The 25,333-nt window shown below is 45.6% G+C and overlaps 2 protein-coding genes across 3 annotated transcripts; both read right to left on the bottom strand.

Annotated features, from left to right (window-relative positions):
- Window positions 1-5,573: 5,573 nt before the first annotated feature.
- On the bottom strand, window positions 5,574-12,544 carry LOC133355575 (PRA1 family protein 2-like). The gene is made up of 3 exons (XM_061572919.1): window positions 12,352-12,544; window positions 9,067-9,284; window positions 5,574-7,872 (listed from the first exon to the last, which is right to left on the bottom strand). Exons 1-3 carry the CDS (start codon window positions 12,528-12,530, stop codon window positions 7,733-7,735), a joined length of 537 nt encoding a protein of 178 aa, XP_061428903.1. The 5' UTR covers window positions 12,531-12,544; the 3' UTR covers window positions 5,574-7,732.
- Window positions 12,545-14,151: 1,607 nt separating this feature from the next.
- On the bottom strand, window positions 14,152-23,458 carry LOC133355640 (uncharacterized). 2 transcript variants are annotated; one of them, XR_009756717.1, is made up of 5 exons: window positions 23,124-23,458; window positions 20,781-20,909; window positions 17,580-17,670; window positions 16,046-16,253; window positions 14,152-15,138 (listed from the first exon to the last, which is right to left on the bottom strand). XR_009756717.1 is itself a non-coding variant. In XM_061573009.1 (5 exons), the coding sequence occupies exons 1-5, from the start codon at window positions 23,224-23,226 to the stop codon at window positions 15,008-15,010; spliced, it is 798 nt and encodes a 265-aa protein (XP_061428993.1). In that variant the 5' UTR covers window positions 23,227-23,458; the 3' UTR covers window positions 14,152-15,007. The 2 variants fall into 2 exon arrangements, 1 of the variants encoding a protein (XP_061428993.1); XM_061573009.1 differs by having other exon boundaries at window positions 16,046-16,389.
- Window positions 23,459-25,333: the final 1,875 nt, after the last annotated feature.

Here is a 25,333-nt window from a genome sequence, read left to right as displayed (position 1 = left end):
CATAAATGACGTCACGCGTTTTTTGACGATTTTTGATCCCCCCCCCCCTCGTCACACGGCATCACAAAAAGTCAGACCCCCCACCCTCAAATATGACGTCACAAAGCTCTGCCCCCCCCCCCCCCGCAAAAATAAAACATGCTTCAAATCGCTTTAAACTATTGTCATTGTAGTGCGTATTTAATGTGGCGCTGCACTCTGTTGTAAGAGAAAACATTGATTAAAAAGTATATTTCATTAAGTAGAACGTGTTGTCTATATTTATTTAAAGTTGCGCATTTTGATGTGACGTCACATTTCTCAAACCCCTCCTCCCCCCCCCCGTCACACATCGTCACAAATGTCTGACCCCCCTCCCCTAGGTACGTGACGTCATTTATGGAGGGCCCCTAAGCAGTATTGATTGGTTCGCCTTTTGGAGCTAAAACGTTACTCACCTTTTGACGCGGGAGTCTGTAGGGAAAACGACGATCGCTTAACGAGTTTCGCTTACCGAGCAATTTTCGCGGAACTTATCACGCTCGTTAAGCGAGGCACGCCTGCATTAGTGTTGTTGTCGTGAGTGACTCGGCTCGGAATATCTCATCCCTTCTGCAGAATGAACTCGAGCGTTCTCTCTGAGAGGGTGCGCATACCCCGAATCAACAACACTTCCCACCTGCCCATTGTCCGTGTTGTATCTTTGTTTATTTACCGATCCAAGATCGGTAAATGTGTAGTGGTGAGCGCGGTGGTGTTCGTGCACCCGGCGAACCGAGTTGGAATTCCCGATCACGATCAAGAACTCGGTCGACTTTAGCCTCAAATGAGTACCTGGTTCGTTGTCTACGTCAGCACAGGGGGGACAAAGGCGATCGGGCGAGGTGATAGCCACCCTTGTGTGCTGTGCCTGCCTTCAGAGGTACTCGCTAACAGCACTTGCCCCAAAAGTCTGTTAAAGGCTATACGGGGCATCTTTGTCTTTGCTACTCCACGATACGCCAGGCGGACGTGTGTGTGTGTTTGCTTGACTCACGGTGTGCCCCGTTCTTTATTAATCGAGCCCCGTGTTTACGACATCACAGCAAGTAGGCTGTGCAATGGATTGACGAATCAGTCAATGTGCTGCGGAGAAGGGCCGTTGCCCGAAACGTCGCCTACGATATACGCAGATTACAACTGCACGTGGTACTTTACCGTAGCCCAATACGCGGCGGCGTCTTGCTTCGCAGCGGACGTGAGAGATCCCCGTGACGTCCTTCGCAAGAGTGGGCCACGCTGTGTGTTGGCGCCGTGGTCCAAATGTGGCCAACTTTGAAATGAAAACGAAAAATGTACCACCGCAAAAAAGACTCAATTGTGGCATCGCACACGGGAGTAACCATCGCCCACCACTCCCCTCCCCAAACTGCTAAAACCTTCCAGGTCTCTCTTGAAAATCAGTCACGAGACTGAGGCTTTCTTGGGTTAAGCAAGCAATACAAACGTTTTTTTCTTTACTCATTGGTTCTTTCGGTATGTAGAAATAAAATTAAAATAAATCACGAATAAAATATAATTAGAACAAATCACGTTTCGAACGCAACACAAGCGCTCATCATCATGCGTTCGAAACGTCGTTATTTATTCTAATTATATTTTATTTGTGATTTATTTAAAAAATTATTTTATTTCGACATACGTGACTACCGAAAGAACCAATGGGTATAGTAATTCCTGCAGTCACGAAAGCTTCAATTCTAGATTTGTTTTCTTTTCAAGGCCACGGTGGTTTGAACAACAAACAATGTGGGGTGTTTTTTCGTGCTCACGCGCCACTGCCGAGGGCAACAGCAGCAGCGAGAATCACCAAATTCATCCGTCTCTCGGCGTATATTCAACCCTACGGCTGCGTCTCATGGCAAAATGTTCACAAGCGAAAATACCGAAGTCTGAGGTCTGCTGCTGGCGAGAGAGCTTCAGGAGAGAGAGTTCGTGTAGGTTGGCTGTTCCTCCTCAATTGAAAGAGCGCAAGACTATAGTGGGGTTTTGAGTTGTACGCCTTTTGGCGTCATCTGGTCCAACACCAATGGAGACTAGGCTCTAAGGAAAGCTGTCTCGGGTGTGGGCCAATCAACTTCAAGGACAGTGCATATCATTACCATTATCAGAGTTGTTTCTTTTTGTTTGCATTTTGACTGCTTGTGTTGCGGTTATTGCAAACATGATGCCTTGTATAAAGGTGTCAGTTTTGTACCAGTTGAAAGGGTAAAAACCGACTACTACAGTGGGGTATTTACTAACTATACTGGTCCATACTTTCGTTTGCCGGCCACAGTCGCATTACTGTGGCTTGTGCCTTTAATGTTGACGTTATAAGGTCGAACTCGTTCCACACAAAGTGCCTGCCGCAAATTCACCACGACACCCTCGCTGATCTCGTCAAAGAGCATAAACGATCACGCGAACTCCGCTCGTCATCCTCGCAGTCGCGGCTTTTGGGCTGGCCGTCGAACAAAAGACGGTGGTCACCGCATCTGCGTTCCAGACGGACGGAACAGTGGCTTCCGATGTTAGGATGATCTGTGGCAAAGAATTCCGATGTTAGAAAGCCACTGGCAGCTGTGCACTTTTCAATCACCTCGATTGAAAACTCATCCCGTTAAAACTGCTTTTTGTCATGAGACTACATTTGCCAGTAGCAAAATATAATAGGGTTTTTTACCCTTTTATCTGGCACAAATCCGACACCTTTTTACAAGGGATCATGTTTGTCTCTGGTGTGGACCAATCAATTTCAAGGACAATGCATTCATTATCAGTGCTGTTTTTTGTTTGCATTTGACCGCAGGTATTGTGGTTAATGCAAACATGATCCCTTGTAAAAATGTCAGTTTTGTGCCAAATAAAAGGGTAAAAAACCTATTATAACTGCTTTTTGTGTTTAGTTTGTCCTTCCCCCGCGCCTCCGATGAGCACGGCTGGATACGTACGGTGCGAAAGAAGTTATACATACAATGTTCCACGTGTGAAGGAGAGACGTGCATTTATGATCCGTGGCAAAGGATTCTCAAGCAGTGCCCTCTACCGGTGTCTGGTGGCTACTGGACATTCCACGTTACCGCTTCCCTCTCAGGCGAGAATTTCTGCCGTAACCTCCACCCTTCCTCCCTCGCATTCCTTTCACGTTACACAGGCGGCTCGCAACTCGATGCCTGCCCCTAATAAACATCCTTGTCAGACAGCTCATCCACAAGGCGGGTCGTCCACACTCGCTGCTGCTGCTGGGAGGACAGAACCCACCCTGTTGAACACCGTGACATCACCCTCCTCGACGCAGTAAATACGCCAAGCGCTAGCGCCATCTATCGGGAGAAGTTAGGTTTACGTTTTCCTGCTCCGATTTGTCCTGAGTTACAATCTTATGCATGAAAATAATTAACCCGTAAAAACAAAGTTTTTCACTATAAATCCTTTATATGCGTGGCATCGGGGCGGCTAGAGTCCTCTCGTCCTCTGGCTTGAGATGGCTGCCACCTATGGGTCAGATGATTGTCTGGCAGCATTAAACAATAGGTAATTAAATATTTTTAAAAAATTCCCTAAAGAGTGTAAAATTTAGGAATTTTTTTTTTCACGAAAATGCATTGTCACGCACAACGAGTCTGTGTGCAAAATGTCAGCTCGATTGGATCAGGGGAAGTGGGTTAAAAAACGACCGAAAGATGTGCACGGTCCTAAGCAAGCAAGCAAACTTAATATAAAGAATTTAAAAATTAGAATAGGTTTCCCCCTTTCTGGCAAACACATTCCTGCGGAAAAAGCTGGTAGGGACGTTGGGTTGCTCGGTCAATGGCCAAGGTCAACGGCGGCGTAGTGTATTCCGCAAATATGGCCGACTGTGAGGGCGGGCACAAGCCGGCGTGAGTAGGTTAAACGTTGAGTTTTATAAGGGCACCAAGGGGTGACCAGCCCCTCCCCACCCAGCCCCACCCAGCCCCACCCCTGCCACCCCCCACCCAGCCCCACCCTGCCCCTCCCCACCCAGCCCCACCCCTCCCATTTTTTGATTCACGACGGACGGACACAATAATCCCCTGTGGGCTGGTGTAACCAGGAGGTTTCTACCAGTATAAAACATGTGTTAAGATGTTCAAACACCAAATAGAAACCTTTTTCAAGGAATCGTGTCTGCACTAACCACACGTACTTGTGGTGAACATGCAAACGAAACATGCCCTGATAATGTGTTCATTGTCTTTGCCACTGCTGCCATTCGGGTTACCTCTGGCAATCCTTGCAAGAGTAAGCAGGCATGTGTAGGACGCGCAAAGCAGTAACAAGCTGGCTTCCATGCAACAGTTTGTGCATATATGACACACGTGCCCAAAATGTGGCATTATTAATTTAATGGCAGAGCGTAAGAGGCAGGAATACCCATCAAATTCTGAACTAGTCCCACAATAACATCGGTGGGCATTAACATGTACTAACATTAAGCACAGAAACAGTCTTAATACGAGTTGGACCGTCTGTTAATATAGATTCAGTTTTCCCATGCTGGGCAGCGTTCATATCTGTTCTGACCATCCTAATGCAACAGCTGGCATTACACTTACCTAACGACATAACCGTTGTAAAAAACAGTGGTACTTATTTTTATCAACCCAAAGCGATGAGCGAAATCAACACCCCCCCCCCCAAACCAGGAATTTTAAGTTTCAACGTGCCAATTACTGAGCCACAACATTGTAATGCTTTACAACGACACAAATTTCGATTTAAAGCTTTCGTGACTGCACGGATTCATCTTCTTGGTTCTTTCGGTAAAGTCACGTAGAATGGAAATAATAAAAAATTAAACATCATAAAATAATGTATTTTATTTATAAAATAAAACATCATAAAATAATTTATTTTATTATGTTTTTTTTTATTATTTACATTCTATGTGACTTTACCGAAAGAACCAAGAAAACGACAAAAATGTCAAAACATCTGCGGTCCGATGCGTAAAACCGCTCGCATGCACGTTTCCCAGGAATTCCCCAGCAAAATCATTGGAACGGGAAAATCCTCACTAACGCAACCAAGCCATTGGCCAATAAATAAATGCAATGCGCACTCGGGCTGTCGTATATTATTATTTATACATGCACAGAGTGGGAAGAGAGAGACATACTGAACAGAAAGCTGCTTCATGGTTTTCACACGCACGTTTATGCTCGACACTAAACGCCTGCGATTGTAAGGGGCCGTCCATAAATGACGTCACGCGATTTTTGACCCCCCCCCCCTTCTTCACACGTCACAAAAAGTCAGACTCCCCCCCCCCTCAAATATGACGTCTCAAAGCTCTGCCCCCCCCCCCCCCAAAAAAAAAACCCATGCTTCAAATCGCTTTAAACTATTGTCATTGTAGTGCATATTTAATGTGGCGCTGCACTCTGTTGTAAGAGAAAACATTGATTAAAAAGTCTATTTAATTAAGTAGAACGTGTTGTCTATATTTAAAGTTGCGCATTTTGATATGACGTCACATTTTTTAAACCCCCCCCCCCTTCGTCACACATCGTCACAAATGTCTGACCCCCCGCACCCCCCGCACCCCCCCCCCCCCCCCGAGGTGCGTGACGTCATTTATGGACGACCCCTAAGGCCCTAAAAGAGTTCGAGGCAATTCACACGGCACACCAGGCAGAACTGGGCATGCCCCGTGCTTGGCCCTACACGTGCCCGCTTACTGAAACAAGAGTGCGGAGTGGGTACAGAGGGTCCCTTATATACGTCGGGGTTTGGGACCGGAAAGTTGCGACTTATAACGAAACTTCCCCCCCCCCCCATAGGAATGCATGTTAATGGTGGGGGGGGGGGGGGTAGGGGCCTTAACAGCGTAAACATTGGCAATGCGACACAAAGTGGGGCAATTTCTCCCATAAGAAACAATGGATTGGGACCGGAGCTTATGGAAATATTGCGTTTCATACCGAGCATCCAAAATACGTACTTTACATGTATAGAAACAAAGGTACCGTACATGTACTGTACAGTACCTCTACTATACAACACATATTGTACACATTTATAACCAATTCTGAGTTCAAGAGCCGTGAAACAGTAAACAGCATTTATACTTTTCAAACACTAAATTGAAAACCATTTTTAGGAGCGTTTTGAAGCAGCCCTGTGTAACACTTTAAAAAGTTTCCCTTTTATAATACAAAACGTATTCGTGACATTTTTAAAGCAATGACTCAAAACATAAAACGGCTTGTGTTTAAAAAAGAAAGCACAGAGTCTTAAACGGCATGTTTAAAGAGACGTTAATAATATTCATGATCTTGACCTCGAAGAGTGGACGAGTTGAAGGGTTGCGACGATATTTTGCGATAAACATCCGCGCCGATTACAATGAGCACTCGTAGCTAGGCACGCGACAGAACGCGGTGGGACTGAGATGGCGGAGCATGCGCGCGTTGTGCAGTACATCTACGACCCCCCCCCCCCCCAGACACACACAAAGCCAAGTTCAGCTTCGCCGAGTCGAAAATTATCATCGAAAACAATAATCGTCACTGGTGCTGTCGGTGAGCGGGAATCGATGTCGGATCACCGGGGCTCATCGCGCAGCGTAAGCACGGATCGCCACGCACCCCCCACGCACAATGTTTTGGACTCGGCTCAAACGGAGTCAAAAACGACGTACAAGCGGGGAAACGTTGCGTTCCTCAAAAAGCCAGCGATGTGAGTGCGAGACAACGTATATCGAGACGGCGCATATCGGGGACTCCCTGTACGATAGTACCCAGAGAAAGTTGGTCTCTTATTCATGACAATGTATTGTTGAATCTATATTCCTATCTTTAACCAAGGGGTGCCCCCAAAAACACATTTCAATGGAGACCGGGTGGAAGAGTTACAAAGAGACGGTTAATCATCGTTTTTAGTTGAAGGCAATGTTATAATAAGGGGGGAGAGGAGGGGGGGGTTATACTGGCAACGTGGCCTGGCTTTTGAAATGATTTCAAAATGTGTTTTAAGTCTGTTCCTTACAGCTTTGTTTCACATGATAACACTTGGGACAGCAGGGGGAACTGGACCATTGACCCAGTAGTAACTCGGTGGTAAGATGCTATCCAGCACCAGTTTACTCAATAAGCCTAATCAAGCAAAAGGCCAAAGTCTCTCCGCTGAAGCAATGGTCGGTGGTCATCTCTGTTCACAGATGTTAGCCAGTGGTGACATATCCACATTCACAGGACAATGCACATTGACTTCTTGCAACGTGGTACTAATTGAACAATTACGGAGAAAATGTAGCTGTTACCGGTGAGTAATAATAATGAGCGCGTTACACGCTTGTAATACATGACAATTTGATTAGTCGTGTTGGGTGGTGGAGGGTTTCATGACAAAAAACTTGGCAACATCATTACTTGGGCAAACCCAAACATTAATTATTAATAATATCAGCTGAGAAAACCTACATGTTAAGAGAACGTAATAACCGTTTTTAATGGGCAAACCAGGACGTATCGTTGGACATCTCTTTCCTTACACACATTATTAATTTTGGGTTGCCCCTTCCTCCAACCCACTTAGAGATGGTCTAGAGCTGTGGTGAATGAGGGGTCATAGATTCCCTCGGTGGGGGAGGAGCAGCCAGGGTCCGTACGGGGTGCTGAGGGGGGTGGGAGGGGGCGGTTTGCCTCTCCGACTGCTGCGTTTCCACGCCGATGCCCGCCCCGGCGACACGCCTGCACCGCCCCGGGGCCTAGGAGCCGGCCTCCGACTCCTGGCCCAGCGCCTCCAGCAAGAGCCCCATGGGTGTGCGCTTCAGGCCGATGTTCTCCATCTTGTTGCTGAGCTTGTTCTTGAGGTTGCGCAGACGCAGCGACGCGTGGATCAGCACCACTGGGGGGGGGGGGGGGGGGGGGGGGGGAAGGGTACACACGGAGCAGCACGGGGCGAGTAGTAGGTGCGCGCACTCACAGATTCATTCCCCCAATGCAGCCCTAAACAGATTGTAGGGACTAGTACTGTTATCACATATGCACATGGATAATATAACAAGACATCGCACATATAGCCTAAGACAGAATGCAGGGCCAAGCGCTGTTAGTATTAAGGTCAGCAAGGTGCACGAACGAGGGGGGGGACAGGTGGCCAACACCACACCCAGATGCCTTGGTCTCCCTAACGGACCAGGTACTTATTTAAGGCTGGGTCAACCTAGGGAGAGCCCAGAGCCTGTTCCCATATCACTTAATGATGTTAGCTGGGAATCAAACTCAGGTCTCCAACCACTTTGCACTTTGCCACGAGTACAAATATTCCCCGTATAGCGTCAACAGACTGTTGGGTCAAGAGCTGTTCGCGAGCACCTACAAAGGCCAACACTGCACATGAGGGGGTGGGTGGCCAGTACCACATCGCACCAGGTAATGATTTCAGGTGAGTAAGCCGAGGGGAGGCCGAGTATTGGTTCAGATAATTATCACTGGTGTTGGTGGCCGTGAGTGGGGATCGAACTTGGGTCGGTGGGTTTGCAGCGCGCTAACCACAAACAGTCTTCAAGGCATGGCAGTTTCACTTGTTGAACCGCTCAGACACAAATGTAAACAAAAGCATAAATAGTAGTAGCTCTTCCTCAAATTTCACTCCTGAAACACTTCAGCTAGGTTGGTGGATAAGTGCTGTAGGTTGGTTTGCTGGTAGACAGCAGGATAACAAAGTGAGTAAGTAGGTAAATTAGTGAAGAAATAGGTTATGGGGAGGAATTCTAAAGCACAGTAGTGCTAGGAAAAAGCAGAGAAAAGTGCTGTGACCTGCAGTGTGGTGAGTGTGTGGGTTCGTGAGCCAGTGAGTGTTTGAGCGAGCGAGTGGGTTTTTGTGATCTGCAGTGCGGTGGTCGAATACAGTGTGGGTGAGACGAAACAGCCAGTCTGGTAGACCTCATCATGGGTGAAGGAATCAATTAATGAAATTCATGAGAGTAGGAGAGTGACTGACCGAGTGAGTCGGCGAGCGCTGGTTTATCAATAAACCCGACTGCTTTACGGGGATCGATTAGTGCCGTTCTTTCGCTATGCGAGTTATGGTGCTCACAGAGTAGCGGGAAGGTGATGCCGAAGACAAAGACCAGGATTCCTCCGAGCAGGTGCAGCATCATGCCGCTGGCCACGAGCACCGCACACACCGCCAAGCCCGGTCGGTTGCGCTTGAAGCGGCGCACGGTGGTGCGGTTCTCCGAGGCCAGGACAAAGGCCAGGAAGACGATGGCCACCACCGCCCCACCGATCATCATCTCTAGGGGACGTATGTACCTGCGTGCCCGGCAGGAAAAACAAAACACAGAGCTGGTATCTTCTTGGTTCTTTCGGTAAAGTCACGTAGAAGGGAAGTAATGAAATAATAAAAATAAAACATAATAAAATAATTATCACGACGTTTCAGCCACAACGCAAGCAGCCGTCCTCAGGTGAAGACCAGGTCTGTTGGGGAGACAGCGTCTGAATGAAACACCACCACGCTTGGAGCGTATATTTAAGCTGGGTTGGAAGGGGGGAAGGCCGCCTTGACAAAATAATTCGCACATCAAGAGGAATTTAGCATATTTATGGGAAATGCAGGAATGTGATTAGTACTACTTGTGAAATGCGTAGGAGGTGGGCGGGGGGTTTTCAAAGTCATATTATGCCCGTGCATTATGTAGGATTAGCAGCCTCAAAGGGAGGGGATAGGGGTAGCATTAATAAAAAAAAAGAGCTGGTATTGTATTTATTCATTATTCATCCAAAGCAGAGGGCTGATTGAACTGTAATCGTCCAGAGGCGATTGTCAGTGTTCTTTGTATTTAAAAGATGGTAAAGGTGCAACCCTGCAATTGCTCACACCACTGCTGGTGAAAGGGCTTTTACTTTGAGGTCCTCAAGAGGGGGGATGCCGCTCATCTCTGCTGGTGGCGGCCGAGACAGAAGTGAAAATTACATAATTCTGTAGGCGGCGGATGGGGCAATGTTTCTGGAAAGAATAAATGTCGAATCTTGATTTGAAGCTTTCGTGACTGCAGGAATCCATACTCTTTGGTTTTTTCGGTAAAGTCACGTGGGTAGAAAATAAAATAAAAATAAATCTCGACGTTTCGGGCGCAACACAAGCGTCCAGCTCTGTGTTTTCCCACCTGATGACGGACGCTTGTGTTGCGCCAGAAACGTCGCGATATATTTTTATTTTATTTATACCTACGTGACTTTACCGAAAGAACCAAAGAGTAATAAACGTTGACTTTCTACAAAAAACTACTCGTTTTATTGTCTCAAGATGAATGAAAGGTTGAGTTGATCCTCCGACCAGCAGTTGAACTCGTGACTTCTCCGATTGCGAGTGAAACGCTATTACCACAGCACCACCTGTCCGGATGATTAAAAAAAACGAGCTATGATTAACACTCTGGCTTAACTGAGAGTATTCTGCCCGCCTGACAACTGTTCATCTAAATTGTTCAATTCTACAAGGATTTGGATGAGAGCAGCTGTTAATGGCCAGTGCTAAAAATACACAGACTGGTAAATGTCCACTCAATACAGAGAACCAAATAAAGCCTTAAAAAGATTATGCATAGCCTCCTTACACATTACAATACTTTTTGTCGGCACATACAAATTATGGTCAATGTTTAAGGAATGTATTTACATTGAATACTTTTAGGGTATGTATCGCAAGCATTAGAATAAAAAACAAGGTTAAGAGTGAATAATTGTTTTAAAAAATTCACCTCATAGTTTACATCCTCCCTAATGGACACAATTCCAAAAGATCGATAATTCAATTACCGGAGCTCCTCTGTAATATCTGCACTGACAAACTACACCACGCTTGTTGCAAAGGAACATGTGACAACATCTGTGTCAGTAGGCGATATCATATATAGTATCCGAAATCCCATATTTCCACATCATTCTCGACTAAATTGCTAAACGCATACAGTATCTATATATAGACAGTATCTACATCTACATAGCCAATAAATGAAATCTATATTTTAGATAAAGCAAAACAATAATTGAGAATAGGTTTTCCCCTTTTTTCTGGCAACAAAACAGGTGCTAAGATGTTAAAACGCCAAACTGAAACATTTTACAAGGAATGTCTGCATCAACCACAATACTTGTGTTCAGAGTGCAAACAAAAAACACTGATAATATATGCATTGTCTTTGAAACTGATTGGTCCACGCCAGAGACAGCTTTCTTTTGAGCCTCGTCTCAAATTGTGTTAGACCAGAGGACGCCAAAAGGCGCCTTTTGGCGTACTCTGGTGAAGGTGTATTGCCTGATTATTTACTTGTTCCAAAAGAATGTCGCTCTTGCAAAAAAGAAAATCGATCTCCATGTGCGCTCATCCGATTAAATAAAGGTCGGTGAATTCAATTTGGAGTGACAGCATCTCATTTAACTCATGCCGCTTCAACATGCAATACATCGTTGAGATTAAGTGCTTGCAGAACCGCAATATGTCAGAGTTACTGCACAACTTGTCTCCGATTACCTCTCAAACTGTAAAATAGCGGCAATTAAAAATAAAAGGGTCACTGTTTCCTATTGTTCTTACATTTAGGGGAAGATCTTTATAAAACAAATATGCAGAATGCTGTGTCTGGTGAGACTTTAGACAACCTGACTCGGAGACAGACCAGTCTCTGAAGAAATAGAAACAGACTTAACAATGAAATTGCTCTACATTGGGATATTTTATTATACAAATAAACGGATGGATCGATATCTCATGGGATTATGACGCAAGAGGGCTGATTTACAGTACTTCCCATTGTTACTGGGGTCTCTTAAAAACCAAGACTGGCAGCTACTATCGGATTTTGGGGCCCTCTTAAGGCAATGGTCTCAACTCTGCGAGACATTCTTAAAAGTCGTGATTATTCAACGCATTGTTCAACGCACACTCGCGTGTAAAATTCCGTGTCACACTCGAGAAAACAAGCCGACGTGAATGCAGCTTTAGATACTTTTCAGTGTGTAGGCACTCAACAAATAACAATGTATAAATTTGAGGGTGAATGGCTATTGGCGTTATTGCAAATCTGACCGCGTCAACCACAGCCACACCCATCGATGCACTCAAACCGCAGCCGTTAATAAACCCACGCAAGTTCACCGTACGATACTTTATCGCGAGCAAAATAACAATAAAAACATTGACAAATCAAACGCCCGTAATTATTTAACAATCATCGTTAAACAACACCGACTCGGGTGGCGGGTCGCGGCCCGCCTCATCCCCGGCGCAACCCGCCTCATCTCCGGCGCAACCCCTCCAGGCAAGACCGAGGCTGCGCCACCCCGTAAAAGTAGGCCTAGGCCGCGCCAGACTCACCCGACCAGCAGCATGACGGCCACGATGGAGGCGGCGTAGTTGCTCTGGTAGTACAGCAGGTTGTTGATGATCCTGTTGTTCCACCTCGCCGGGTCGTTCATGTCCGGCGCCCCGAATCGCGCTACGCCGAGGACGAAATCGTCCGCTGCTCGGAACGGCGGGAAGCGCACGTCCGCCATGATGGGTGAGGAGGAGGTTGTGGTCACGTGAGCTCGCGGTTTCTTGCGTTTCAATACAAACAAAAGACAAAGATGCCCTGCCCCACCGGTGTAGCCTTACACAGAGTGTCGGGGCAAGTGCTGTTCGCGAGCAGTAGCTATGAAGGCCGGGATTTGTGTGGCATGTGACGCGGGGGGTTGGGGGGGGGCGTCCATAAATGACGTCACGCTATTTTGGACAATTTTTGACCCCCCCCTCCCTTGACCCCCCCCCTCGTCACACGGCGTCACAAAAAGTCAGACCCCCCCCCACCTCAAATATGACGTCACAAAGCTCTGCCCCCCCCCCCCAAAAACCATATTTGCATTTTGAAAAAAAAACATGCTTCAAATCGCTTGAAACTATTGTCATTGTAGTGCGTATTTAATGTGGCGCTGCACTCTGATGTCGTAGGAGTGTTGTTATAACAATTAGTGTAGTTATAACAATTCTATATTTATTTAAAGTTGCGCATTTTGATGTGACGTCACGTTTCTCAACCCCCCCCTCCATCGTCACAAATGTCTGACCCCCCCCCCCCCGGTGCGTGACGTCATTTATGGACAGCCCCTTTGGTGTGCAAGCACCACGCCCGGCCGCCTTTGTCTCCCCCGGTGGCGATGTTTACACGCCGCGCCAGGTGCTCGTTTGAGGCTGAGTCGACCGAGGAGTGGAGGCTCAGGACCGGTGCAGATGCTCGTCACTGGTGGTGTTGGTGGCCGTGAGCGGGAATCGAACTCGGGTCGCTGGATTCGTAGCGTAGCGTAGCGCTAACCGCTGCGCCACCGCTCCCCGCGCACACAAAAAACCCCACCTCGTGTACATTGTGCCAACAAAAACATCAGCAGTGCCTGAAGTACTTGCATCATGTGTACTCTTTGGTCTTAGGTTAGCACCCAAAATAAAACACATTCCTGCGGAGGGAGCTGGTAGGAACGTTGGGTTGCTCGGTCAATGGCCAAGGTCAACGGCGGCGTGGTGTATTCCGCAAATATGCCCGACTGAGAAGGCGGGCACAAGCCGGCGTGAGTAGGTTCAACGTTGAGTTTTATAAGGGCACCACGGGGTGACCAGCCCCTCCCCTCCCAGCCCCACCCCTCCTACGCCCCACCCAGCCCCACCCAGCCTCTCCCCACTCTCCCCTCCCCACCCAGCCTCTCCCCACCCTCCCCTCTCCAGCCAGCCCCACCCCTCCCATTTTTGGATGCACGACGGACGGACGGACACAATAATCCCCTGTGGGCTGGTGTAACCAGGTTTCTACCAGTAACAGATCATTCGCAGGAGTAATCACGTGTGAAGCTGCAGCATCATGTATGTATATGTGAACATTGCATTGTTCAACAGACGCACCAAGACTTTGTAAATAAATTTCAAATAGTTTTACAACTGTGATTCCATCTCTCCGTGTTATGTTACATGTATATCCGCATTTGTGGTGTTATGTGTGTTTATGCAAGTGTGTATCTTATCTTAATGAGATTTACATAATGCCTTTAACAAGGCACTTTACAGCAATTATAAAATTGTACGTAACATAACAATAAAAAAAAATTGGGTTATTATACATGGTGTAGTTTTGATGCAGCAAAGCAAGATTTATTGATAAAGAGGGGTTGGGATAGGCCTGCTCATAGGTGGTGACAGAAAGCTAGGGGGTTCAAAGGTAGTCAGCCAACATTGCATTGGAAAGACAAAGGGGGCGGCGAGGGACTGGAGCCACGTGGGAAGAGGGGGCCATGGCGATGGAGTCCCCCGCACCACCGACAATGTCCATGCAGTGCAGCGGCCGGGCCCACGACAAGAACCCGCAGCCTCGGTCCGGCTCGCTTGCCCCGAACGCGAAGCTTCCCTCCGTGTCTGGCATGCTGACATGGTGAGGACTCCCCCGGCAGGAGCTCGACCTCCCGTCCTTGGGACCGCGCAAAGCCCCGATGTCCAGCCACGTGGCCCGGAAAAGGAGCCACCAGACGCTTGTAACGGAGCGGCCCACCGGTTTCGCGGGATGGCGCGGAAGTCGCACGGTGCCAGCGATGCCCGGTGGGCCACCAAGTAGAAACGCCCAGTGGGCGCGGGACAGGCAGGAGAGGTGGTCGTGGACCGGCGCTAACAGCACTTGCCCGAACAGTCCGTTAAAGCTATACAGGGGATCTTTGTGTTATGCGTCTGTATGTGGGTTGAGGTATGAGAATATGTATTCCCCTTTTTTTCTTGGCAACAAAACAGGTGTTAGGATGTTAGCACACCAAACTGAAACGCTTAACAAGGAATCGCGTCTGAAACCTTGCCCCAACAATCTGTTTTGGCTAAACGAGGGATCATTAACTTTGTGAAGGGGTTGAAGAAGGGAGCAGGGAATGCGATATAACGAGAGATGTGATCACGTGGATTTATAAATGTTCGGAGTGAAGAGGAGGAGCAGGGAGGGGTTGTCGGGGAAGGGAGATGCTGTCCACGACTATTTACGCTTCTTTCTAAATCTAAATTTTGGCATTTTCTTCTTGAAAGTCGCCTTGAATTTGCTGTGGAGTTTCTTTGCTTGCGCTCTCTTATTTCCCAGTAATTTCTTGAACTTTTCTTTCTTTTTGCCTGCAAGGAGACAGATCACGTTTAAATTAGCAGTGAGCAGGGGAGAGTGGCCTCTTCACCCAGGGCCACACAGAGTCGGAGCAGAACCACGATGCCACCCGGCATTTCGCAGTGAGCCTACGCCGGAACACATCCTTGACAGTGCCATGCATTGGGCCCTTGGAACTGAGCAGCTAATGTGGCAGGAAAAATAAAATAATTTGAAGCCACGACCAACTTGGAAGTTTCAAGTGTACGTTGTCGTGATATCCTAACCTGTGTCACACCCTGTGTTATGTAGCATCTTCCCAGGGGAGATGGCACAGACAGGACTGGTACTTATGAAGCCATTTCAGTGGGTGTCTTTATCCACAACAGGCATACATCTACACCATGGGAACCTCCTCTTCTTGGTTCTTTCGGTAAAGTCACGTAGAAGGGAAGTAATAAAATAATAAAAATAAAACATAATATTATTTTATTACTTCCCTTCTACGTGACTTTACCGAAAGAACCAAGAAGATGAATCCCTGCAGTCACGAAAGCTTTAAATCATGGGAACCTCATTTGCCAGTAAAAATATTATAATTGTTTTTTTACCCTTCTATCTGGCAACAAAACTGACACCTTTTTTACAAGGAGTCATGTTTGCATAGACCACAATACCTGCAGTCATAATGCAAACAAAAAACATAACTCTGATAATGTATGCACTGTCCTTGAAGTTGATTGGTCCACACCCGAGACAGCTTTCCTTAGAGCCTAGTCTCACATGGGTTGGCGTCATCTGGTCCATGGAACAGAGATCCAGGTGCCATCGATTGTCTGAGATGTAGCTATGTTGAACTTCTTTGTACCATACATAGCCAACCGTGCTAATCGGAGGTGCGAGATGACTGGTAGATGCACACGGACACACTGCTCTCACCTGACTTCACGTTCTTCTCCTTATGGTGCGTCTTGTTGTCGTCATCACCACCGCCATCTGTGCCGCCGCTGGACCCTGGCTCAGGCTTCAGGCTTTGCATCAAGGTAGTGAGCGTCTCCATGAACCACCCGCCTGGTGCAACGTGTTCTTCTTCTCCTCCTTCTCCTCCTTCTCCTCCTTCTCCTTCTTCTTCATCCACGACCCTTGGCTGCGGCATTACGTATTGGTAAATTGCCCTGAGGGCTCGTGAGATGTCGCTACCGAGTGACGGTGGCGCGTCTTCTTCGTCACCGTTCATGACATTGGCCTCGCCACCGTCATCTGCAGGCTGTGCTGGAGGAAGGCTACCACAGAAAGTGCAAAAGAGAAGCAGGAGAAAATTTCGATTTAAAGCTTTCGTGACTGCAGGGATTCATCTTCTGGGTTCTTTCGGTGAAGTCACGTAGAAGGGAAGTAATAAAATAATAAAAATAAAACACGTCGTGAGAATTATTTAATTATGTTTTATTTTTATTATTTTATTACTTCCCTTCTACGTGACTTCACCGAAAGAACCAAGAACAGGAGAAAATTGTTGAGACGTGAAAGGTTGCCTTGCTAGGATGCAGTGCACGTGGATTGTGCAGTGTTCATCATGGGCTCCTAGACTCCTGCACCGTGCTCTTATCTTCCTACATCAGGGGTTGGCGTTCGAAATAACAAGAACCATTTTTTTTCAAATTCGGTAAAAAAAAACTTTTGAATCTTTCAACAGCCGTAATGCACTGCGGTGAATACGAGATCATTTTAAATGAAGAAAAACGTCACGAAGCAACCCTTGAAGAGCCGCATGCTACTCTGGAGTCACAGGTTGCGGACCTCCGTCCTAGCTCCTACTACACACACACCTAGACATTGTCTCACAAAGCTTCGCGTGCATTTGAAGCGTCTTTAATTATTTATTCATCACTGCTTTTTGGTGGCTGGTTGGTGTAGAGATATGTTCGTGTGAACTAGCACTGCTGAGATTTTTTTACCGCACGTAAAAAAACTGAGCTGAGAAGTGCATTGATTTCGGTTAAATCCGAGCTGTGAGAGTCACGTGGTGGACGTTACTCTGTCAAAGCGGATGGGGAATTTTTGTCCCATGGTATACATATGAGGTCACTTGAAGCGAGTTCCGTAGTCGTGTGATATGTTTCCATGGACCATTGTCTAAGATTTGTGATGCTGCCTTGCAAGAATGTGATTTTGGATGCGTTATTCATTTCAAAACGTGACACTGATTTTACAGAAGTTCAACGTACCATCAAATAAAACGCGTGCTAAACTACCAAGGACACGCTGATTAGTTGTGTAGCTACAAGAGCTGTTTGTGTTTCGTTTTTCTTCAAGTTACTTTAACATGAAGGGCTTACCCTCGACTCCAAACATTCTACAATTATGTTTGACATGGAAGGGAGTCGGTTTACATGGAAACAATGGCAAAGAGCGGTCGATTTTAAGAAACATGTGCTCCCTGTAGCAATTTTACCCTCATCATCATCACACTCACCTCATGTAACGCCAGTATAGAAGCCTTGCACCAGCACACAGGGCGATCAGCCCAATGGAACTCAGGACGGACAACATCACAATCTTGTAGACTGCGTCCACACACAAGGGAGAGCAAACGTATTCAATAAGTTATCTCCAGCAAATTATCAACAAGGGTGACTCACATTCCTAATTAGTAAGGGTTATGGACAGTAATAAAACTGCTCAACCTCAGTTATTAATGCTTTAATATTTGCATTCCTTTCGTGTTGTTCGCCTTTTGGCATTCTCCGGTCTAACACTCGTGAGACAAGGCCATACAGGAGGCCATCTCTGGTGTAGGCCAATTAGTTTCAAGAATAACACATTCATACTTTTCGATTTAAAGCTTTCGTGACTGCAGGGATTCATCTTCTTGGTTCTTTCGGTAAAGTCACGTAGAATGGAAATAAAATAATAAAATAAAACATAATAAAATAATTCTCACGACGTTTCGGCCACAACGTTGTCTCCCCGACAGACCCGTTCTTCACCTGAGGACGGCTGCTTGCGTTGTGGCCGAAACGTCGTGAGAATAATTCTATTATGTTTTATTTTATTATTTTATTATTTCCATTCTACGTGACTTTACCGAATTGAACCAAGAAGACATTCATACTCTTTGGTTGTTTCGGTAAAGTCACGTAGTTAGAAACAAAATAAAACAAATCACGACGTTTCGATCGCAACACAAACGGTTGTCATGAGGCAAAGGAGTCAGCCTCTAAAGGCATATCTGCCGGATACTCATCTATTTCTAGATTTGAAGCTTTCGTGACTGCAAGGATTCATACTCTTAGTTCTTTCGGTAAAGTCACGTAGGTAAAAATATGAAATTAAAATTAATACAAAATAAAACAATAAAATCACGACGTAGACGGAGACTTGTGTTGCCTCCGAAACGTCGTGATTTTATTGTTTTATTTTTATTAATTTTAATTTCATTTTTTACCTACGTGACTTTACCAAAAGAACTAAGAGTACTAATCTATTTATCCGAGTTAACTTCCCCCCGCATCCCCAGCGTTTGGCATTGTTGTTGCATTGGCATTGTTGCTGCATTGGCATTGCTGTTGCATTGGCATTGGTGCTGCATTGGCATTGGTGCTGCATTGGCATTGCTGCTGCATTGGCATTGCTGCTGCATTGGCATTGTTGCTGCATTGGCATTGTTTCTGCATTGGCATTGTTGCTGCATTGGCATTGTTGCTGCATTGGCATTGTTGCTGCATTGGCATTGTTGCTGCATTGGCATTGTTGCTGCATTGGCATTGTTGCTGCATTAGCATTGTTGCTGCATTGGCATTGTTGCTGCATTAGCATTGTTGCTGCATTGGCATTGTTGCTGCATTGGCATTGTTGCTGCATTGGCATTGTTGCTGCATTGGCATTGTTGCTGCATTGGTATTGTTGCTGCATTGGCATTGCTGTTGCATTGGCATTGTTGCTGCATTGGCATTGGTGCTGCATTGGCATTGCTGCTGCATTGGCATTGTTGCTGCATTGGCATTGCTGCTGCATTGGCATTGCTGCTGCATTGGCATTGTTGCTGCATTGGCATTGTTGCTGCATTGGCATTGTTGCTTCATTGGCATTGTTGCTGCATTGGCATTGTTGCTTCATTGGCATTGTTGCTGCATTGGCATTGTTGCTGCATTGGCATTGTTGCTGCATTGGCATTGTTGCTTCATTGGCATTGTTGCTGCATTGGCATTGTTGCTGCATTGGCATTGTTGCTGCATTGGCATTGTTGCTTCATTGGCATTGTTGCTGCATTGGCATTGTTGCTGCATTGGCATTGTTGCTTCATTGGCATTGTTGCTGCATTGGCATTGTTGCTGCATTGGCATTGTTGCTTCATTGGCATTGTTGCTGCATTGGCATTGTTGCTTCATTGGCATTGTTGCTTCATTGGCATTGTTGCTGCATTGGCATTGTTGCTGCATTGGCATTGTTGCTTCATTGGCATTGTTGCTGCATTGGCATTGTTGCTGCATTGGCATTGTTGCTTCATTGGCATTGTTGCTGCATTGGCATTGTTGCTTCATTGGCATTGTTGCTTCATTGGCATTGTTGCTGCATTGGCATTGTTGCTGCATTGGCATTGTTGCTACATTGGCATTGCTGCTGCATTGGCATTGTTGCTTCATTGGCATTGTTGCTTCATTGGCATTGTTGCTGCATTGGCATTGTTGCTGCATTGGCATTGTTGCTTCATTGGCATTGTTGCTGCATTGGCATTGTTGCTGCATTGGCATTGCTGCTGCATTGGCATTGTTGCTACATTGGCATTGCTGCTGCATTGGCACTCGTGCACCGCCCATGCTGTTGGTGCTGCTCACACACTTGGGCTACACCCATCTCCAAAACCTTTATAAACAGTTTGCCTTTAGAGGCTGACTCCTTTGCCTGATGACGACCACTTGTGTTGCGATCGAAACGTCGTAATTTGTTTAATTTAATTTAATTTCTACCTACGTGACTTTACCGAAAGAACCAAAGAGTATGGATTCCTGCAGTCACGAAAACTTCAAATCAAGAGAATACATTCATACTGGTAGGAACCCACTGATTTCACCAGCCCACAGGGGATTATTGCGTCCGTCCGTCGTGCAGGAAGGGGCTGGGTGGGGAGGGAGGGGCTGGGTGGGGAGGGGAGGGTGGGGAGGGGCTGGGTAGGGAGGGTGGGGCTGGGTGGGGAGGGGAGGGTGGGGAGGGGCTGGGTGGGGGGTGGGAGGGATGGGGCTGGGTGGGGAGGGGCTGGTCACCCCGTGGTGCCCTTATAAAACTCAACGTTTAACCTACTCACGCCGGCTTGTGCCCGCCCTCACAGTCAGGCATATTTTCGGAATACACCACGCCGCCGTTGACCCTGCAGGCCATTGACCGAGCAACCCAACGTTCCTACCAGCTCCCTCCGCAGGACAATGTGTTTATCGAAGCATGTTCGTTTGCATGTTTTACCACAAACATGTGCGGTTAATGCAGACTTGATGCCATGCAATGGGTGTGTATTTGGTGTTGGAAAACCTTAACACTTCCTATATTATTGCAGGAAAGGGTGAAGCCTATTCTTTTTGAATCGCTAGCGACAAAGCGATGGTTTACAGTCAGAACGATGTTTAGCATTGTACAGGGCTTGGAGTTAAGGCGAGAGGGATAACAATCATAAGATTGTTACCTGAAGATTTGCGGGCTACGTCGGGTGCTTTAGGGATGGCAGTCGTGCTGGTCGGAGGGGGAGTTGTCGTCGTTTTCGCGCCGCGCATCCGCTGGATCCAGCCGGACATTCCCATCGCCGGCTCCACTCCTGAACGACCGACCAAAAGAACCAACGTGTCACGATGGCAAAATCATCACATACCCATCCCTATGTGTATGACACCAAACCTTTCACTGGCCTTGATTCCACGGAAGCCTCTGCGCTCAAAAGGCTCTCGGAGTACGGCCGAAGAGCCTCGCTGCAGATTTCGGGACCGTTTTTAACCTTGAAATGAGCCAAGCAGGGAAACTGTAGGAGAGCGATTTGAAATGTAGTCCAACAAAGAAGTAATGAAGGCATGGATGAGAGTCTCAGAATACAGTAGAACCGCGGAGATCGAACGCACCAGAACTCGAACAAATCGGTGTTCGAACGATATTTGCGAACATTTTTTTCCCGGAAACCGAACGAAATTCGGAGGTCGAACGGACCAATCGCGACTTGAAAGAAGCTGTACGGCTGAGACGCGTATGGCCATCGTGCATGATGCTTGCCCAGACTAAGGTATTACCACATCCTCCTCACCACCTTCCACTCAAGCCATGAACTCTCCTTACTACAGGTAAAGTGAAGTTCAATGTTCATTTATTTCATTTATTCCATTTATTTATTGTGTTTCTTGTTTTTTGTATGATTTTATACATGAAATTACTGTAAACTTCGTGTAGAAATGCTTTATAATGATAGATTTCTTGATTTCTCAATCATCATCAGGTGAGAAAACCACAGCAAGAAATTTTCATGATGTGGATTTCACACCTGATGATGATTGCTTGTGTTGCAATCGAAACGTCGTGAGAATTTTATTGTTTTATATTTTGTTTCCCTTCTACGTGACTTTACCGACAGAACCAAGAATATGAATCCCTGCAGTCACGAAAGCTTTAAATCAAAATATTGTATTTGTATATATTTCTAAGTGAATTGTTATTTATCCAATACTCTGCACTCTTATCGTGTTTTTGTATTGTTTGTTGTTGGAACGTTCCGACCTCCCCAAAACTGGAGATCTGTGAAAAACAGCTGTGTAGCTCATTGGATTCATCCAGTATAAATTAATATTCTGATTCTTATAATTTATAGGTTCAGCAGATGCACATGTGACTTGGAAACTTTGTCAAACAGGCTTTTGTTTTACCAATTTGAAGGACCTCAACCTACGTCCGTATTTACCAGCATCAACATTGCTCCTATCGCATCACAACCACTACCACCAACAAAACCCATCATTGAAACAACCACCACGGCACGAACACCATCCCAGTCGCCACAAGCCAACCACGAGGACTACAAGGCAACCAAAGAGCATTGCCATCAACGCCATCTCCTGCATCACGATATCCACCAACAAAGAACAAACAAGCCAACCACGAGGACTACAAGGCAACCAAAGAGCATCGCCATCAACGCCATCTCCTGCATCACGATATCCACCAACAAAGAACAAACAAGCCAACCACGAGGACTACAAGGCAACCAAAGAGCATCGCCATCAACGCCATCTCCTGCATCACGATATCCACCAACAAAGAACAAACAAAGACAAAGACCCCTCAGAAAGCCTTAACAAATTTACACCATTGGAACCTCATTTGCCAGTAAAAATATGATAATTGGTTTTTTACTCTTCTATCTGGCAACAAAAAAAACGTGTCAGTTTTGTTGCCAGATAGAAGGGTAAAAAACCAATTACCTTCACAAATTGTTGAGGCAAGTGCTGTAAGCAAGCAACTATGAGGCCCAACACGGTACACGAGGGGTGGGTGGTCAGCACCATGCTCGACCACCTTTGTCTCCCCAGTGGCGATGTTTGCACACCACACACCAGGTCGAGTCCACACGTGAGGTTGAGTCGACTTCGGAGAGGACCACGAACGGTTCGGATAATCATCACCGGTGTTGGCCGTGAGTAGAAATCGAACTCGGGTCGCTGGGTTCATATCACAGCGCGCTAACCACTGCGCCACTGCTGCCCACATCCACCAACAATGCCACTAAATTTCGATTTAAAGCTTTCGTGACTGCAGGGATTCATCTTCTTGGTTCTTTCGGTAAAGTCACGTAGAAGGGAAATAATAAAATAATATTTTTATTATTATATTTTTATTATTTTGTTTCCCTTCTACGTGACTTTACCGAAAGAACCAAGAAGATGAATGCCACTAATGTCATCACCAACGCACGTGTAGAGCCCTAGCGGAGCCCAGTGGATCCCTGGTTGAACTCCTATGGATCGTTATTTATCACTCCTGGATCTCTTACCCTCGGGCGCACTGATGCTGTTTTTGGACTTTACGGGCTTTGCAGCCGAAAGCTGGAACCCCGCAAGAAGCAGCAGCAGCAGTTTGAAGAACTTGAACTCCATGGCGAAGCAGTTGTAGTAAGTGGATATCCTGGAGCTAGAACTTAGCGTTGTTTGTCAGGAGCTTTAAACGTGGAGCGTCGACCAGACGTCACGGCCTCGAGGTGTGTGACGTCACTACAGGTCTATGACAACTTATTGACGGTGGGCGGAGCCAGGCGAGTGGGCGGAGCCAAGCGAGTGGGCGGAGCCAGGCGGCAGTTGAGAGCGGGAGGGGGGACTGAAGGAAATCCAGACTTTGGAACAGTTTATAATAATTGTATTTACTCTTTGGTTCTTTCGGTAAAGTCACGTAGAAAATAAGTAAATTAAAGAAAATTAATTTAATATTAATAAAATATTAAATAAATACATTTATGTCATTAAAAATATTGTTTTAATATTAATTAAATATTAAATACATATTATTTTTCTATTTAAAGCGTTCGTGACTGCAATGATTCATGTTCTTGGTTCTTTCGGTAAAGTCACGTAGAAGGTAATTAATACAATAATAAAAATACAATTATTTCCCTTCTACGTGACTTTACCGAAAAAACCAAGAATACATATTATTTAATTTTTAACTAATATTGAATCGTATTATTTAATATGAATTAAATATAAATTAAATATTAAATATATATTATTAAATATGTAATTAATATTAAATACATATTATTATTTTTTTCTCTTTCTACGTGACTTTACCGAAAGAACCAAAGAGTAAGTCCTGCATTAACGAAAACTCCAAATCAAATTGTATTTCCCTCGCCTGTATTTAATTTCACATATAATGTGTCACTTGTCATTTCATCTAATTTATTTTTAATTAATTTAACGCGCATCTCCTTGCTTTGCGTGTGTTGGGCGGAGGGAATTGCTTTGCATTGAGAGCGGCGACCAGTTTGGTAACGGACCCGGGTTGACTGTTGAGACCACGTGACCCGGTTTTGTTAATAATGGAACCCGAGTTGCCAACCATTCCGGATTTTACGGGAATCTTCCGGAATTTTTTTTATTGATCTTCTGGTGGCGATTGCAAAACAATCCAATATATATTCTTGGTTCTTTCGGTAAAATCACTAGAAGGGAAATAATAAAATAATAAAAATATTAAACAATAAAAATTTGCACGTTTCGACTGCAACACAAGCAATCATCATCAGGTGTGAAATCCACAGCAAGAAAATTTGAAAAATTTCCCTTCTACGTGACTTTACCGAAAGAACCAAGAATATGAATCCCTGCAGTCACGAAAACTTTAAATCAAAATTTAAAATCCAATATATCTTAATTGTGTGAGGTTTTCACGAAATTAATTAATTTGACAAAAATCTTCTGAAGTAGCTTAGGCCAGATTTGGCAACCCGAAGTGGACCGGGTGGCAACACGACCATAAAACAGTGACACGATATGAAGTTATAGACTGTAGTTACCGCACGGCTGTTACTGCACCGTTACAGCAGAACGAGACTGATGGGTGTTGGCGGCGTAAATCAAGTTTCAGTGTCGTAAATCGACCCGTGTTGACGTCATACAAACGTCGTAAATGTGGATCGTTGGAAATCGTACCGTCGTAAACCAGAGACCAGCAGTGCTGTATAATTGTTTTTTATTTAAACGGAATTCATGATAATTAACGTTACACTAGAATACAGTATTTTTTTCTTTAACTCCTCTATACCCGGTCGATATCCCTGTACCGGTACTAAGTATTATTCCTACCAGCCCACCCCGCAGGGTCCTGTTATTTAAACGGAATTCATGAAAAGGAACGCTGTAATGTATAGTCCTGTGAAATGTATTAAAAAGTGTGTAAGTATGTGCATGCACGAGTATAAATATGTGCGTGTATGTTGCGTGTAAGTTTGGAGGCGATGGTAGGAGGCTGCAAGGCTCGGCCGCATCGTAAAAATGTGACAACCATAACAAACATGAAAAAAACGTCTACGAAAAATGTAATGAAAAGAACAAAGTCATTTAATCAAAAGATAAACGTATTACAATTATTTAAAAGGGATTAAAATATTACAAGTTCAAAAACACTGTCATTCAGTAGTAGAATGTGCCAGCCAAGTCAACCAGGAACGAGTCTGTGCAATCTGTGTTCATGTATTTATTTCTAAAG

This window comes from Lethenteron reissneri, chromosome 51 (genome assembly GCF_015708825.2).
Source record: "Lethenteron reissneri isolate LAM-NWPU_2019-01 chromosome 51, ASM1570882v1, whole genome shotgun sequence".
Taxonomy (NCBI): domain Eukaryota; kingdom Metazoa; phylum Chordata; class Hyperoartia; order Petromyzontiformes; family Petromyzontidae; genus Lethenteron; species Lethenteron reissneri.
Note: the sequence above shows the minus strand (reverse complement) of the source record. Positions and strands in the feature narration are given on the sequence as shown.